A 17,539-nucleotide genomic window follows, 5' to 3' on the forward strand; every position below is an offset into this window, starting at 1 on the left:
AGCTTGTCCAATTTTTACTGTTTAATCAAGAAACTGTATTCGCCTTGTGCCAGTCTACAAAGTGAACAAGATGACCACTGCAGCTTTTGCAGCTCTAATCGAATAGTCACTGACATCAACACACACGCACACTTACACACCAGCTGCATGCCCTCTGTCACATGGTAAAAAAACAATTCCTCCTCTCAAGTGATTTTTTTTTTAAAGTTTCTGATCACATTACATGTATTTCACACCACACACACACAAACACACACTTGTTACCAGTTACTGTACACTCACTAATCACCTCATGACATCCTAGAGAAAGCGTGTAGTGGAGAGGCAAAAACAAACAACAACGAAAAAAGGTCAGTAAGGAGCCGAAAGACAACGAGCACGCTCTGTGAGAGTTTCCACCAGGTCTGCTGTTCCCACTGAAAACAAAGCTGCCAGTCTAGCCAATAAAATGAAGACAGGTTTTTTTTTTTCCAGGTGGGGGGGGGGGAGACATCGGCCACAACGTTGTGCTTCACTGCAAGTAACTAACTCCCATTTTTACAGCACGAACACTGAAAGAAAAAACAACAGCTTTTCCCGTTAAGTGCTGTAAGAGTTTCAGATGGTTTAAACATGCATTTTGCTGCTTTCTGTTGCATATGTATTTATTTCTGCTGTTAACGAGAGTTAAACCTTTATTGTTATTTTGTTAAACACCCAAAACGGTCCACGTGTAATCGTACGGTAAGTGCATAGCAAATAAAGATGAAAGAAAATGCACACTACGGTAGCCCCTGCCCTGATGTCTTGGATCTCTTCACAGTAACAAACACTATGCATCACGACACAGCTTTGCAGGGAAGGGTTGGACATTTCTCACTACTGCACTTTTTTTTAAAGGACACTTGACATTTACAGGTTGTTGTTTTTTTCTCTCTTTTTTTTGGTTTTTTTAAGAGGAAATATTTGCCATTAGACATCCAAATCACCTACAGAGGAAATATATATATATATAGATATAGTATGGAAGCCCTTGAAATTAAAAAATAAACCAACAGGATTTGTTGAAGGGCATTTTTTTTTCTGCTAACATAGGGTGAGGGGGGGGGGGGGGGGGGGGGGGGGGGGAATCCATTAAACGCCAGCTTTGTTATTTGGCTGCACATTCTTAGTGACTTGTGCACACGCTGAGGCGCTGTTGCACTAGTTTGGAGTTTGTTTGCGGCACATGGTTGGTGTATCTGTTAGTTTAGAGCATGCACGTGAGGATCGGGGGTCTTCTGAGGGGGGCGGGGGCAGTCTTTGAAACCGGTGAGTGGTTGCATGCTGCTGCATTCCATAGAACGGAAACATAAAAGGCAGTTAGCTAATAATCTTGTGCTGTAGTCCCCTTGTAAACACACACACACACACCCACACACACACATACTGTACATTCACGTGTGCATGCATACTCACGGAGCACACCAACACACACAGAAAGGGGGCAATAATAAAGTGACTAGTAACAGCACTGCACCCCAGCGCTGCCCTCCCTCCTCTCCCTAAAGACAAATAAGACAACTGAAGCCAAAATGAGATTAAGGAAAAGGAGAAAGTCCAGCTGCTTTATGTCCTCCCTCAGCTCTGCGGGCGGCTGAGAGGTGGGGTTTGTGTGGAGGGCAGTCGAAAGGTCAGGTCCGGTTAGAGGAGTCGAGGCGCTCGGCCCTACGAGGGAGGCTTGCTGTAGCCGAAAAGTCCGACAGGTAGGTATTTGACGTGAGTGGGCCACTGGGCGGCCAGCTGGAAGAACTTGACGTCGTTCCACTCGACGCAGTCTATGGACACTGGTGGGAGATGGAAACGACGGTGAGGATAAGCTACAATGTGAGCAGGAAAGAAACAAAGCTGCTCGCGACCATCCAGCTCACCTTTCAGGATGGTCTGCTGCTGCTTGGCCGAGCAGATGAGTCGACTGATGCCTTCGATGACCTGGCTCTTGGAGTCTACGTCCTTCTCTTTGGGCTTCTTCCCCAAGAAGATGGTAGGAACTGAAGGGAGGAACAAACACCAGAGTCAAAGTGCTGTGTGATGGAGGGAGACGGCGACTGGGTGGCAGTGTGTGAGTCTAGATTTAGACTGGCTTACTTCAATTGCATTTAAATCTCTAGTATCCCACTACAGAGGACACATATATATACCCTGCTTCTCAGAGTATGCGCTCTGAACATGGATCTGAGGGATTCCTTTTAAAGACTTGTCCAAAGGGCTTTGCAGTAACTATTTTAGGGCCTGTCTGCAGGGAACCTGGCTAACTGCAACAAGCCTGCAAGTCAAAAACACTTATTTAGTGATAACAATGTAATATGGCCTCAGTCTGTGCTGAATGCAATACAGGGATCATTGTAAGAAAGAAATCAGTGAAATTAATCAATCGTTATTAATATTACAAATTTTAAGTTTCAAGTGAAGCCATAATCATAAAAATGATTTAAAGCATCAGATTTGCAACGCCTCACCTTTTTTGTTCTTCTCCTTGGTGACCACAGTCATGGCCATGGTGCTGACCTGGGCCTGTGGATCGCTGCTGCCCCCGCCTGGTAGCCTGCTGACCTGCAGCGAGCGGAAGGCGCTCTTCAGCGTGTTCTTGCAGCCCGTGTCGCGTCGCTCTCCCTCCCGCCGCTTCTCTGCCAGAGAGGCCAGCCAGTAATCCACCTGCAGGCCGATGGCGTCCACGCCGTGGGACATGCTGGGGCTCCTGTGGACAGACAGCGCGTGCATGAGCGACTTCCTCAGGCCCTTCGTGACAACTATAAAGCATCGTAACTGAACTTTCCTATTATTCTCTGGTCTCTCATATCAAACTTGTGAAGAACTTAATTATTAACATATTTATCTGACATTATTTGTAGTTTTTAGTTTCAGCAGAATACACAGATGCAGTGAGGGGTTCTGCTCTGGTCCAATTATGAGACATACATACATCTAACTTTTCTTTACATCACAAACACATTTGTAAGATCATTTAACAGCTTCACGAGCAGACCGACTTGAATCTGAGAGCTGAATTTCATTCATCATGTTCAACACACTCCCCAAAAAATTTCTGCAGAGGACGAAATGTAAAAGATCAGATCAGTGATCTCTGCAGAGAGGCACTGCAGCAAAAAAAACATCTGATTCAGTGGCTGAAGCATCAAAGAGAGCCTCGATTGGGAAGAGGATCTCAGAGAAACACGAACAACTCGCTGCCTGTTTGCTTAAAGAACAAGCAGACGGCTGATTAAAAGGCATTTATCCCTCTGCCACAGCTCAGTACTGACAGCATCATCAACATGCATGCTGACAGCTGAGACATCAACAGAAAAACATACACAAATGCAGAAAATCAACCTGAATAAAATAAACGGTTCTTTAAATATCTACATCTGAGGACTTGATTTAAAGCACATCAGTATAATTACAAGATCCTGTAAAGAAATATGAATGTTAGAGAACTCTTACCCTTGAACTGTGAGCACGCTCCCCATGGAGGGAGAGGAGGGAGGCGTGGCTGTCTCTTTGATCATCCCGGTGGGAGAGCCGTGGGAGGGTGGTGATGTGGAGGGGACAGCGAGGCTCACTGCTACACCCTCCTCTGCATCTCCTTCATAACCCAAATGGAAATAACGTGAAACCCTAAATCGAATTCTTTTTTAACATCTTTTGACGTTTTCCAAACACTCACCTGTTGGAGACTGACCAGACTCGATCAGACCAACCTTCACCACCTGGAAAACAAGAAGGGATGTCAGCCAAAGATCCTGAAGATGAGCAGCAGCAAAGGTAAAAAGTTCCCACTCAAGAGTAGAATTCTCACCCCAATAAAAGGAATGAACTTCTGGTAGGAGTCTTCATCTCGCCTGGGAAAAGGACAGTGAGCGGTGTTTGTTAAAGAAGACCTAAAAGATCAAAGATCTGGCGCGTGTTTGCTGACATCTGTACTCACGTTCTGTGCTTGCAGGTTAGCATGGCCTCGGCGATGGGCAGCTGGTGTGTTACTGTAGCTCCGCTGATGTATTGGGAAATTCTTCCTGCCACATCCAACTGATCTGCAGGAGAAAATAAAACAATTGGAGAAGTGAATAAACGTGCGAAACGCTGAAGTACGTCCTGAGGGGAGACGGCACGTGTGGTACCTGTCTGCGGCGGCTCTGAGCGACTGAACATGTCTCTCCACGCCCCGTCCAGAAAGGAGGAGCTGTAGCGATTGTCGAGGGCTCCGAGGTGTTTAGCCACAGGATGAGAGCCTGATGAACATAATGAAAGAGCGGGAAGGAGGAAGGATCGAGGAGTTTAATGAGCTAACACGACTGCCTGTTCCTCCTACCAATGTGCCAACAAGCAAGACATACTAACAAGTTACAGCATTTCCCAAAGTCCAATTAGCATGCAGACAAGTGACTGTGTGCACCAGACATCACTTCCTGCAAAGCAGTAAAACTTCGCTGCGGTCTGACTCTGCAGGAGGAGACAAAAGCAGGCTCTCTCACCCAGCGGCACCACCAGGAAGCGCATGTGGTTCAGCCAGTCAGATGTCTTGTTGGCGAGCTGGGTGACGAAGAACTGCAGGATGGCTCCCAGGTAGCTCTGGCTGCCCACCGCCACCACCTTCACTGGTCTGGGCATGGACGAGTTACAGTTGCAGCTACAGGGAAAAAGAAAGAGAGAGAGAGAGAAATACTCATTACTCAAGAAACAAAAAGTTTGATCATTGTCTCAAAACATACTAAGAACATTCCTGTTTTAAGAAACACAACCTAATCTCTATTGGAAAATATCCTAAAAAAATAGATTTCTTATTACAGTGTGTCCTACAGATGTACAGATGTGCCTTGGTGCACATCTGAGATGAAGCACATCAAACTAGTGAGAATTCATTCAGTGCTCAGGAACCCAGACTGTGGGCGTTTTTAAAGGACATAGTACACACAGGTGTATGAAAGCTCTAGTTTTAAGGACGTTTCCTGTGTGGATTGCCCTTCATTTTTTATACTGAATTCCATTTGAAGTGGGAAGTCAGAAATCCAGAGTTCCTACTAATTTTCAGCCAGAACACCCTCTCAAGATACACTATCCCACTCGGAAAGCTGGAGAAGCCAATCTAACTCCAACTTCACAATCCAAGATGGCAGCTCAGAGCGTAAACTGCACTAAGACTGTGGAACTGGTCCTCTGTACTATTACTGATGTGTATTCATGACTTGCTAAATAATCACTGACCAGGCTCTATCCATGAATGTGCTGCAGAGGTGTTTTTAACAGCAGAAATACAGGCACTGCGTTGCACTCCAGGTACTGTTACTGATGGCTAGCAAGCTAAATAAAACCTGTTATTGTGGCTGTACTGTAATGGGTTTGACTTCAGTCCCAGCTCCTGCATTAGAAAAAGAAACATGAAGCCCCTTTTATTCCCAGACTACAATCTAACTCACATTATTTAAGGCAAAATAATCATTTTATATTTCTAACTATTGCTCTGATGACATTTCCTTTATGTTCAGGCAAATTTCATGCCAACAGTGCAAACACAAACCAGAAGAATTCCCACATGTGTGGGAGAGAGTGATAAGCAGAGGGACAAGCCGACGTGATGGATGCAGATATGGGAGACATAAAGTTTTTGTTGCTTTTATAAAGCAAAGTGAGTCACAGGGGCAAAAAAAGGAGGAGGAGAACAGAAGGAGCAAAATATAAAAGGGTCAAAGGAAGAACAGAAGTCAGAAAAATAAGGCTCAGAGCAAGAAGAAAGACTAAACAGATGAGTCACTCTGCACACCAATGAGTCTAGCTCGCTCTGTGTGTGTGTGTGTGTGTGTGTGTGTGTGTGTGTGTGTGTGTGTGTGTGTGTGTGTGTGTGTGTGTGTGTGTGTGTTAGATTCGATCAGAAAAACTCACAACTTCTGGATGCGAGTGAGCACGGCAGACAGCACCGCCTGTATTTCAGCTGCTGAGCACGTGCAGACCACCGGGTGTCTCTGTACCTGGAGCTGCTCTGCAACATACTGCAATACATGAAAGAGGAGATGTGCAGTCAAAAAAAAAAAAAAAGGAAAGAAATAGGAATAAAAAAGAAAAAGAACGAACCAAATCCACCCAAAGTTATTACGGAAAGCTGCAGGCCTTACCTGCCCCTGCCAGTCTGTGCTGTTGACCAAAATGAGGCTCTCTGGGAGCGCCGAGTCCGACAACAAAATCTGGTTAAGCTGATCGTACACTGCTTTCCTCAGAACCTACACACACACACACACACACACACACACACACAGAGTACATAAATCTCCCCACAGCGACACATTTGCTCTTCAGATGACTCATCACCACATACATAATTCATTTCTGAGCTCCAGGCCGGTCGTACATTATCAGAATTCATGTGTTTTATTTTTTTTAAAAACGCGTGGGTCATAAGTAGACGGAGAACAAAGGAAGAGTTTTTTGTTAATTCCTCTGTGGGAAACAACCACAATACGCAGGTTTATTTTTGTATACATGGTTGAAACGATGATGCTGAAATCCTGGAAAGAGCTAAAGCGAAATGAGATTTTATAACCGTTCAGTGTCGTACCGGCGTGCTGTGTCCCAGCTCCGGGGACCTCTCAGAGTCGGAGCTGTTGGTCCGCTCACTGAGAGGTTTGGACAGCTGTCTCTCCTTCATCGGAGTGCTAATGCGCTTCTGCCTTGGTGTATGGCCTCCATCCAACCTGGTGGGGAAAAAAGTCAAACTCAAGAAATAAGAAGTTCAGGATTTTTCAGCATAGTCGCCTCTGAGGCCTCATTTTTCCTTTCATTTTATAAGCTTTACTTAGAGATCCTGAGTTGCCCTCAGAATTTACCAACCACAGGGTTTGTAAGCATGTTCATTAAAAGAAGGGGTTAATGCCTGAATTTGTAGCAGATCCAGTGTACAGTTATAATGATATAGGATTGTCTTTAGCGTACATTACATTTTTTGTAAACTAAATGCCCTCCTGGCAGACTTGGGGGATCCAATCTGGCACTAACTCTGCTGATCACTTAACCTTTCACCTTTCTGTCCAAACATATATTTATTCTGGCTCTAAAAAACAAGATGGCAGGGGTCATTACTCAAGCTAAAACTGAGCTGATTAGTAAAGAGGCCAACGCACAGATTAAAACAGCTAAACAAATGTATCTGGGACTAAGCCTTGGGTGACTTACCTCGGCGATGCCATCGGCTGTGCTTCACCTTTGCTGCTCTTAATGGGTGTACGGGGTTTTTCTGCCACGGACACCATGATGCACGGGCCGACTTCAGCGAACAGCTCCTGGTCTGTTAGCTCCTACACACAAACAGACACACACAGTCCACAGACAGGCTGTCAGTGTCAAAGAAAGGAGATACTGGCACCCACTTTTTTGTGTTTCTTCTGCTCTCTCAATCTGTCTCGCTTGCAGCACAGATGGCGGCGAATCCGCCTCAGAGTGATACCGACAAAGATCCCAGCACAACATTAACTCTCCCTCTTTGACACACTGACACTCATTTAAAAACACACGAGGAAAGTCGTACCAGCGTGTCGGTCTCAGACGGGATCTCATCCAGGTTGCGGCTTCGGGAAGGTTTCATCTTCTCCAGAAGAGGCTGCTCCCCCTGCTGGGAACAGAAGGGAGAGGCAGTCAGTCTACGGGCTTAATGAGCCTCGAGATTTGGTAAACAAGAAGGAGCAGAGCTCTCGGCTCTCGGCTTCAGGGAGAAAACTCAACAGCAGTTACGCCCAGAAGATGTTGGTTTTCGTCTGCCGTTTTAGGCCAGACGAAGCATTCTACACAAATAATTAGATAGGACCTACTTACTGAAGTGAAAGCAGCTCCTTCATCTTCCAAACACATATTTGAGAAAGTGTCCCAACAGCAGTCAGAACCTAAAAGCTTATTTCATTATGAAGGGAGGAACTGGAGCTGCCTGAAGCACATCCAGTGCCATCCATTCAAACTGAGAGACTAAACACTTTTTATTCAGCAGATGGTCACCGTCAAAGACTTATTGAATTTCTGCTCCATTAAGGAAATGCTAGCGTGAAACATTTTTCAAATTTCACATTTCCACTGCGCTCCCCGCCGTGCTGACTGTCACCGGCTTTAGATTCTGGATATTTAGCACATCAATGCAGAGTCGCATGCTGTTTTTCATGCTACTTGCTTCATTTCATGCTGCATTCTTCACGTACTTTATGGTACTATGTGCTACTTAGTCACACTGTTTTACTACAGCTTTATTGTTTTGCTATCCTGCCACTAGAAGCACTTTGCAATCTTAGGTTAATGCCGTATCGCTCAGCTTCTCGTGTACTTTTACTATGACTTCTTAAGGGCCCAAGAAATAGAAGAAGTTATAGTATTCACAAGAAATCTTGAGCCAACCCTACGTTCTTTATGTTTGGCTAATAAAATGAGGAATGTGCAGCAATTTATTGAAATATGAATGAAGCATATTTAAGGACAGACTGCACAGCGTGCTGAGATATGCCAAGTTTTCAGCAAATTACGTGTTTTAGTTGTAACAATAGTAGTAGAGCCTACAAAGGGATGGCTCAAGACTTGTGCACAGTACCGTATATCCAACACTACTAAATTAAATTGTGTATCAAGTTTTTTTCCCCACAAGGTAACGTCAATGTAGAGAAAATACAAATACTCTTGAGTTTTTGCTGAGACGGACACAGGTCTCACTTTACACCAACGAGGCGAGCGCTGCATTTGGACACAGGTTTGAAAGCGTTCCGGTTGTAAAGTCAGATATCCTTCGTGAAGAGTTCACTGCGCTCTAACAGGTGAGGCGTTTCAGTGAGTTACTCACCGGGCTGAACGTGTCTCTGCCCAAACTGCCTTTGCTGTTCAGGCTGCCGATCTCCGTCTGAGAGCTCGACTGAGACATTCCCTCAAAGAACGGCCTGAGCAAACACACACACACACACACACACACACACACGTTAACTTTTTATTCAGATACTTACATAACACACATTTATTTTTTAATGATAGACAGAAAGAAAGAGCAGAACAGAAGAAAGTCAAGTAACAGCGGTAAGACTTCTGGGTTCTGGGTCACTCTGAGGCTTTCTGATGTTATTGAAAATAATGACTCAGACTGGGCAGCGATTCTGTGTCGTTTAAGTATGCAAAGAAGAATTTTTGAGCAAAATAATTATTATTCAAAAGTTCTGATCAAAGTTAAAACTGACCCAGTTTTGGCTCATGCCAAGCTTTTAATCTGTGGCTGTAATGAGCAGCTTCGCCCAACAGAGGGGGCTCTGAATTGTTAATGAAAGTCCTCTCTGTGTGCTCGTCAGTGTCTGTGCGGGTGAAGCGGGAGTGTGGGGATGAATATTAATGTCGCGTCTGTGCCAGTGCTCGTACCTCAGCTTAGGTTTGGGCGTGCTCAGGATGCTGTCGGTCTCGTCCAGCTCCGGCCCGCTGTCGCTCGGGTTGTACATCTCCAGGCTGTCGTACAGCTCGTCCAGGTCCTCCTCCACCTCCTGGATCTGCTCCCTGGACACGTGCTCCAGGCCAAAACCAACCTGGGAGAGACGCACGGAGGAGCGGGTGACCAACACACACGGTCGCTGTGCAGCTTTCTGTTTATCACCTGAATCTGTCACTTCTCTTCACACAAAAAGCACATCGACGGCAGCCTCCCTTCCTTTAAATGAGCACTAATCTCTGTGCGTACAGGGGACAGACATGTTGATACCAGCTGTGAAACCAGACACGGATCACTGCCTGTTTCTCTGTTGACACCACGGGGCTTTGCAAGCCCGCAATTTCACAGAAGCTGAATATCAAAAGTGAAAGAAGCGAGATGCTTACATGCCACAGTGACCTGGCTAACATCAGAGCGAGTCAGGCAGCTCAGCCTAACTCCTAAACAGGGAGCCCAGTTATAGCAGTGATTTGGACTTAAAAGGTAAGTATTCATGCATGTAATCATAAGCAATACAAGCAGGGATAAACAGAAATAACACGAGTTTGTGTTTGGACCAGCACTCCACTCCAAAAATGTTCATTCAGCGTGGGAACAGAGACGTCACGTCTTTACGATTTAAAGCGCACTCAGGAGCCAGCCAGTAAACCACACACAATGGATAATCATTTGTATTGTTATCTGATGTGATAGCATAGCTGGTTCTGCTTTCATAATGTAACACTATCCGCCTGTGTGTGTGCGTGCATGTGTGTGAGATCACTGAGGGGGAAAAACAAGGTGGAGATGCATTCATTAGAAGCAACCACCTCAAAGTACTCCGACGGGTGTTTATATGTCTGTGGACAGACTTTTCATTGTGATTGTGTCATAGGCACACGCGTGGCTGGCATCTCAATGAAAGCAGACTTGGACGGCAGGATATTTCCTTAAGGAAAAACACCAGCGCTGTAAACAATATCATTTCAGTCGCTGGTACTGGGAATTTGTGTAAAGCACTACTGATCCATCAGTTCAATCACAAGCTGCACTTTTGTAATATTTGTTGAAATACATTGTGTTTTAACCTGCAGGAGGTCCTGAGTGTTTCAGATTGATGTGCATTCTCACGGAAAGTGTGTTTAGTGCATGATGTGAAGCTGTCCCCGCTGCTGCTATGGTGACGCTTTTCAACAAGTTTATGGTCTTTTTATGCATCAAATGACAGGTGAGGTGTCAGGCCCTTTGTAGTGTTATTGTTTGTCGAGGGGATTGATTTAGTTATTAGGCAGTTGGTCAAATAAGGTCAAAGTCTTACTGCCTTTAGTACACGTGGACTGATGGTGCATCAGAGGAATAACCGTGAGACGGCCTTGGTCTGAGAATTCTTTACTATCGAGTCAGATGTGATTTTATTGTAAAAATCATCTAGTTTGTTGTTCAACAAGGATAAGCTGGGGTAAAATTGGGTTTCTATTGCAGCGATGAGTTTCCAGATAGTTAATAATTAAACTTATGGCTGAATCTATAAGAATCCAACTATCCTCTGCTCCTTATCTGAGTTTGGGTCACAGGGACTCTGGGGCGGTGGGGGACTGAGTGTTTCTCAAGAGAGCCCAGAGGTATAATCTCTCCAGCTAGTCTCCTGGCAGCCTTCTCTCGGTAGGACATGGTTGAAACACCTCTTTTAGGTGACGTCCAGGAAGTATCCTAATCAGGACCACCTAAACTGACTCCTTTAGCCCACGGGGCCTTGACCTGAAAAGGCTACATTGGTCCGCAGGGGTTTGCTGCTTATTGGATTGAGCGGTGATCAGTGTGGAGGGCAATCCAATCCTCAGCTTCCATAACCAGTTTGCAGTACATGGAGCGTCACTTCTACCAAACCATCATTAAATAATCAGGTCAGATTTGACCAGAGGCCCTCGTCAGATTAGATCACACAGACTGAACAAGACCCACCTCTGAACTCCACTTTTGTTTCAATCTCAACTAAACACCTAAAAAATTTTATAACTCTGTCTTGTGCGGCTGTGATGTTTTCCCAGTGACAAAATCTGTACACAAACAGACATAAACAACAAATATCAAACCGCCTTCGTGGTACTTAAAAAGTAGCAGAAAGAGTTTTGCTAGGATCAGCAATGTTTGTAATCACATGAATAAAGCAGAAGTAGATTTTCTGCAACACTGGTCACAGCAATACACATGGAACATTTTACAATAACAGTGATCTGAGTAATTAAAATAAAAGAAGTCACATGTTCAGGCTTTGCCTCTGCACACCATTACAGCAGATCTTAAACCAGCTTTAATTAAAGAAAGTGTTGCATTCAATGTTCAGGAATTACAGACATTTTTATAACCAGTCTCCTGTTTTCAGATGCTCCAAATTAACCGAACACAAGTCTAGAAGGCTGAAGTGTAGAGCTTATGGACGTCAGAAAATGCCGTTTCCTCACTTGGGATGCTTTGTTAGACCTTTAATGCAGCCGCTGCTTTTTTGTGGGTCTCTGCCTTCAGTAGCCAAAATTCTGCTCCGCTGAGTTGAGATTAGGTGACTGACTTGAAGAAAATCACATTTATTTGCTTCAAGAATCTCTTGAGTTGCTTTTGCAGTTTGCTTTGGGTCATTATTTGCACTATGAAGCACTGTGTGACCAGTTCTGCAGCATATGACTGAATCTGAGCAGAACGTACAGCCCTGTGCACTTCACAGTTCATCCTGCTGCTTGCATCTGCAGTCACATCATTAACAAACACTACTGACCCAGTTCCACTGGCAGCCATACATGCCCTCGCCCTAACACTGCTGCCACTATGCTTCTCTTCCCATCATTCTGCTACTTTTTCATCTTAGTTTGATCCGTCCACAAAAAACTCTCCAGAACTGTGCGTGCTCTTATACATGTTTTCAGTCCAAGTCTGATGTGACTTAAGTGAAACCGCTGATGGTTTTCGTGCACTTTGGCCGTCTTCTGTGCTCTTTTAGGCTTTTTAGTGTAGCTGAGCTGCTGAGTGCATCCATTCTTTCTAACAATGCACCAGACTGTAGATTCTTTTCGCTACTGAAGTTTTTGCTCTTTCTGTGACAGGTTTCCCGAGATTTGCAGGCTTAATGACGGCATACTTCACTTGCACCGACATCTCTTGGGCCTCATATTTAAAATCCCAGTGAAAAGCTACCAAATACAAGTTTAATTAACTCCAGATCTTTTATCCTCTTAATTTGTCATTGAATAATGAATGGATGGGCATCATCTGGCTGCTGTGCAGCGAGTTATCCAATTAATTAAAAAAAAAACCTCGACTTAAAGCTGAAAATCTGCACGTTAATACCAAATCTGAAACTCCTCTGTGGTGGTGTGCAGACACAAAACTACACAAACAATCCAACTGTATGAAATCAAACAAAATCAATATGTCGTACACGCTTATACAAATAAAATAGCAATATTCCAATTTGCAATTTTGAAAAGCGACACAAGCAAGCACAGGATGCAAGCACAGACGAACAAAATTCGATTTGTAAAGACATAGAGGGAAGGTAATGAAATTTTAATAGATTGTAACACACACGCACCCACTTTGAGACAGCACACACATATTTTGCTTGACAGAAGCACACAAACACACACACACAAACATCTTTGTTCTATTTTAAATTACAATGTCATTGTGAGCTGCCAGCTGAATCTCAGTTGTTCTGCCACATCTCTCCCACACATCTCCGTGTGTCTTCAAAGCTCAACTGAAATACACGTCGACTCCCAACAACCTGGCAAACGCACACTCTGAACCTCGCACATAAAGCCGAAGTGTGGACGTGTGATATAAGTGATCAGGAAGGAAGAAGAGCCACGGAGAGGGGAGGGGAATAGAAGAGAGAAAAACAACGGAGAAATGAGCACCCACCTCATCTGTGACTTTAAACCTTTTCAGCAAAGCGACAAACTTCTGTTTGATGTTGGGTTGCTGTGAGAGAGAAAATGGAAAAAAAGGCACAACGTGAAACTCGGAGATAGATGTTCATATCAGTGTGTGTGCGTGTGTGTGGGGGGAGAACACGACAGCCTAGGGAAAACCGACAGGAGGCAATCTCCACGCACTTTTCACGCCTGATGAGTCAAAACAGCAGCAGTTAATGGATGCAGCATCACTTCTGCAAAGGAAAAATGTGCCTCGTGTTATTACACTGGAATATGTGAGAGCGGGCCCGTTACCGGGGTTATCCAAGTCGACGCTTCCCAACACGAGATGCGTTTCCTGAATAATCGCAAAGGACTGATTATCTTATTCAAAAAGTGATCTGAAAAAGGAAGACGTAACATTTACTGAACGCGAGTCTGGAGTTTTTCTTGAAACGTGCGACATCTGTCCGACTCGGCAGTTCAAAATTCAATTACATTTTTGCGTGCGTGACATTTGTGAGCCAGACGAGATTATCCTGCAAAAAGGAAGCGGATCTTCAAATGCACAAGTTATTTTTACCTCAAAAACTAAATCCAAGACTATTTCTAAAACACTACACTTTTTATAACCTGTAATAACCATTTGACGGCCTCATAGGTGAGTTGATATGCTTACTAACTAATTTGCACACGCAGCAGTTGCAGAGAAATGTTATAACTTATTGAGCCACCTGGTCTCTTGTATTAGCCTCTGGCTCATACTCTACAAACACATCACATAACGCCACCGTTGCTTTAAATGATAATGTAGTAAGCTCCAAGCAGCTGGTGACATTGTTGCACTTGCTCTGTTGACACAAAATAACTGCAATATGTTTAGAATAGGGTTTTTTTTTTCCAATGTTGCAGTAAAGCTAAAGCAACTAAATACAATGTATTCACAAATAACACATTCATTTCAGACATAAATGTATAAGAGTATACAAAAGGTTCAGCTAAACAAAAATCAGAAACAAAGAAGGAATAAATCACATGGTCTAGTATGAATGGCCATGCGGGAGGTTTGACACCAGTGCTCGAATGTATTTACTGTCACATGTCAATCAATGGTATCCTGCGTTCTCATTGGTAGTCACTTTAATTGCTCACTTCAACCGTCAGAAAAGTTAAACTCAAGACCCGCCCACTATGTATTGCCGGCGATCATTTCCCCCATGGTTATTTGAAGTCATGGATTTCTATGGGGACTGGTTGCCATGGTGCCGCCAGTCACTGTGTGAATACCCCTTAACTCTGGACGTACCCACCCACCTGTTAGCTGTCAGTTATTTTGCCAAATGTCACTAACAACATTCACTGTGTGGCCCTACAAACTGCCCATTCACCTCTAAGCTGTAATAGTAGCACACTGTAGCAGTAATAGAGGTAGTTTATAAGGTAGCGAGCAGCAACCACCATAGCAGCTTCTGCAGTTCCTCCAATCACCACTCGAGGATGCTTCTAGAAGCAAAGCACACAGACTTTCATATCCAAATGATCAACATCACTGCAGAACGTGCTTACAGCCCAGTCCAAAACCTGTTTTGATTTCAGCAGCACATTTTTTCCCCCTAACATCGATGTTCACAGTTGTATGACTCACCCACTGAAATATTAAGCAGCAACAAGTCTTAGCTGTTTGTCAGACAGGTGGATGCCAACAGAGGCGTAGCTGCAGCTCCCTGTGACTAACGTTTGTCCTTTCGGTATCTCTGTGTTCATCTATTTGTTAATGTGCATCAGTGATTTGTGGCTTTACTGGATTCTTACATAATTCTGCATAAATCTAATAAACACTATGATTTTTCGGGTATGTAATTACCTGGATCAGTCAAAAACAGATTATTCTGCATGAATATTTAATCTAGAAAGCAATTTACTAAATGTACTTTGCAAAAAATTTACTTTGATCCTATGATAGTGATCGAAATTTATATTAGTCAATGTGATTATTTCCCAACTGAGTTTACAAAGGCAGGACCTCTATTATTGTCCGCTGTGTTTTATAACTCATGACTTCGATGTCCTGATTGGACATGAAAAATACAGATAATGAACAAAAGGCATAGTTTCAAACGCTTGGCATCATCCTCTTATTCTGTGACATTAATTTAAATGCACAAAGTCAAGCAGCAAATACAGCCGACTCATAAACACACAACTGTCCTTGCAAACACTGCAGTTCACTGTTTAAATATGAAGATTATTCTACCTGAAGCCATCTTTGGGACACGGCATGTTTTTCTTTTTTAAAATTAGTGGAAACCCAACAATCTTCGCATGTGTGTAAATCTACTTCAGGCCAAACGTTAAAATAAAATTCTCAGCGTCGTTTTGGGTTTTAAAAGAAACAACAACCCAGAAACAAAACAAAAAAAAGAAAGGATGAAAAACTCAGTTTGGATGTAAAAAATGAAGGAAAAAAAAGTACAAAGCAAAGCTTTCATCTGCAAAACAAGTGGGTGTCTGAGTGGCTGTGGAGAGTGAGAGTGTTTTGGAGGATTTGTCGCAATTTGCTGCTACGCAGTGGAGAGGGTCGGCTTCATGTCGGACCTCCTGGGGACGCACAGGGTGCAGGGTCTGCTGTAGGGGCTTTTAAGAGCGAGTACATATTTAATGTGTGTGTAGCAGTGCAGGTGGTTAGTGTGTGCATGTGTGCGCGCACGTGTGTGTGTGTTCTATAGAATCTACAAAGGTGCCGCAATAACAGCCTCCTTAGACAAACACAAGCACGCACATACCAAATGCTGCCTTTCTTCTGCTAAGCTGCAGCTCTACCTTCATTTTTTCCAGGGTGATTTAAAAAAATTTAAATTGTGTTGTAATCTGTGCCTCCTGCTGAGCCTTTATGTACAGTTTATGTGTGCGCGTGTGTGTCCGTGCAGCCTCAGGTTAAAATCGGCCTGATTACACGTAGAGTGAATGAGCGGCAGAAAATGGATTTGCAGATAAACCAACACGGGAGCGAGCCAGGCCGAGAGAGAGAGAGACAGGAGCGGGAGGGGAGGTTGGGGCGAGCAGATAAGGAGGAGAGGTTGAATGAGGTGAGGCGAGAGGCTGCGCAGGAGGAGGGAGGGTTGTTGAGTCCAGTCAAATCAAATTTATCTGAAACGGCCGTCGCACGAAGCGGGTTTGCTGCAAAAGTGCTTCACGCACAAAACAAGCAGGTAGGCAGAAAAACGAGTATAAAAGAGAGGGAGGATGAAGGGGGAGATCAGGGAGGGGGCTTTTCTTCTCCTTACCCTGGTGATACCAGCGTTGGAAGGCAGCTTACGCCTCGGCTTCTTCTTCCTCACCTCCTCGTCTTCATCAAACAGATACTGAGAAGGAAAAAGTGAGAGAAACACGAATGAGAGGAAGACGAGGAGAGCAAGTGGTGTTTTAAAGGTTAGTTCAAGGTCGCCAACTCCAGCTATAAGAAAAAAAACTAATGAGTCTTAGCGACACAATTTGTCTGCGTGGTTACACTGTTGCTCCTGGTAACATGGATACATTGTTTTTTCATTCAGCTGCTGGCTGCCAACATGAAGCCAAAAACCACTATTTCCCTTTATTTTGTGTTTTTTGGTTGTCGTTCCTCCTTTTGTGCCAGCGAAACAAAGAAATCAGTTTTTAGGTTTCTGTAATTACTAATACTGTGACTTAAACCTTAGGTGCAGCTCTAATAGCTTAATCAGTAGGTCACTAAATGTATTCTTATTTTTCAATAGACTGATATCAGTAAACAAGGCCGTGTTGCCAGGTGACAAGTAGAGCAGAATAGATGTGGCTAACTTGGCCGACCCTGACGTTCAATTAAAATCAATTAAAACAACAGCTTGTGTTTATCCCCCCCATCTGTCTCTCATTTAGCAGTGTTGAAATGTCCCTCAAAACTCAGCTTAACTTGCCCTTGGTTATATTATCATCAAAACACACAAAAACCATGAAAACAAGAAACTGAACCCCAGCTCTGACCCGATTCCTGCTTCAGTATTGAAGTTAATTCTTCACCTCTCTACCGTAACGCCCTGCGCTCCGTTTATCCTCCCTCTTGGCGCTCGGATTCCCTCTGTCTCTCCCTTCTGCCTTTTCAATCTGGCCCCCAAAAGCCTCATTGCTCTCTTCTTATCTCTCCATGCTGTCTTTTTGCTCCTTTCAATCTCTCGCACTGATGGGCGCCAATTCC

General features: G+C 44.0%; 1 protein-coding gene across 4 annotated transcripts in view; it reads right to left on the reverse strand.

Annotated features, from left to right (window-relative positions):
• Positions 1-1,612: 1,612 nt before the first annotated feature.
• Positions 1,613-17,539, reverse strand: part of pacs1 (phosphofurin acidic cluster sorting protein 1) — a 67,417-nt gene continuing 51,490 nt past the window's right edge. Inside the window, exons 7-24 of one of the 4 annotated variants that reach the window (XM_026162392.1) lie at positions 16,614-16,691; positions 13,337-13,396; positions 9,379-9,539; positions 8,819-8,912; positions 7,532-7,612; positions 7,180-7,301; positions 6,566-6,701; positions 6,126-6,230; positions 5,896-6,002; positions 4,491-4,645; positions 4,137-4,247; positions 3,947-4,049; positions 3,818-3,860; positions 3,686-3,728; positions 3,463-3,604; positions 2,478-2,716; positions 1,890-2,009; positions 1,613-1,805 (exon numbers count right to left, since the gene is read on the reverse strand). In XM_026162392.1, the coding sequence (XP_026018177.1) occupies positions 1,687-1,805; positions 1,890-2,009; positions 2,478-2,716; positions 3,463-3,604; positions 3,686-3,728; positions 3,818-3,860; positions 3,947-4,049; positions 4,137-4,247; positions 4,491-4,645; positions 5,896-6,002; positions 6,126-6,230; positions 6,566-6,701; positions 7,180-7,301; positions 7,532-7,612; positions 8,819-8,912; positions 9,379-9,539; positions 13,337-13,396; positions 16,614-16,691 (2,019 nt within the window). In that variant the 3' untranslated portion in view covers positions 1,613-1,686. Of the gene's footprint in view, positions 2,010-2,477; positions 2,717-3,462; positions 3,605-3,685; positions 3,729-3,817; positions 3,861-3,946; positions 4,248-4,490; positions 4,646-5,895; positions 6,003-6,125; positions 6,231-6,565; positions 6,702-7,179; positions 7,302-7,531; positions 7,616-8,818; positions 8,913-9,378; positions 9,540-13,336; positions 13,397-16,613; positions 16,692-17,539 lie in introns of all 4 variants that reach the window. The other 3 variants (XM_026162391.1, XM_026162390.1, XM_026162389.1) reach the window with 3 other exon arrangements.

Source organism: Astatotilapia calliptera, chromosome 3 (assembly GCF_900246225.1).
Source record: "Astatotilapia calliptera chromosome 3, fAstCal1.2, whole genome shotgun sequence".
NCBI lineage: Eukaryota > Metazoa > Chordata > Actinopteri > Cichliformes > Cichlidae > Astatotilapia > Astatotilapia calliptera.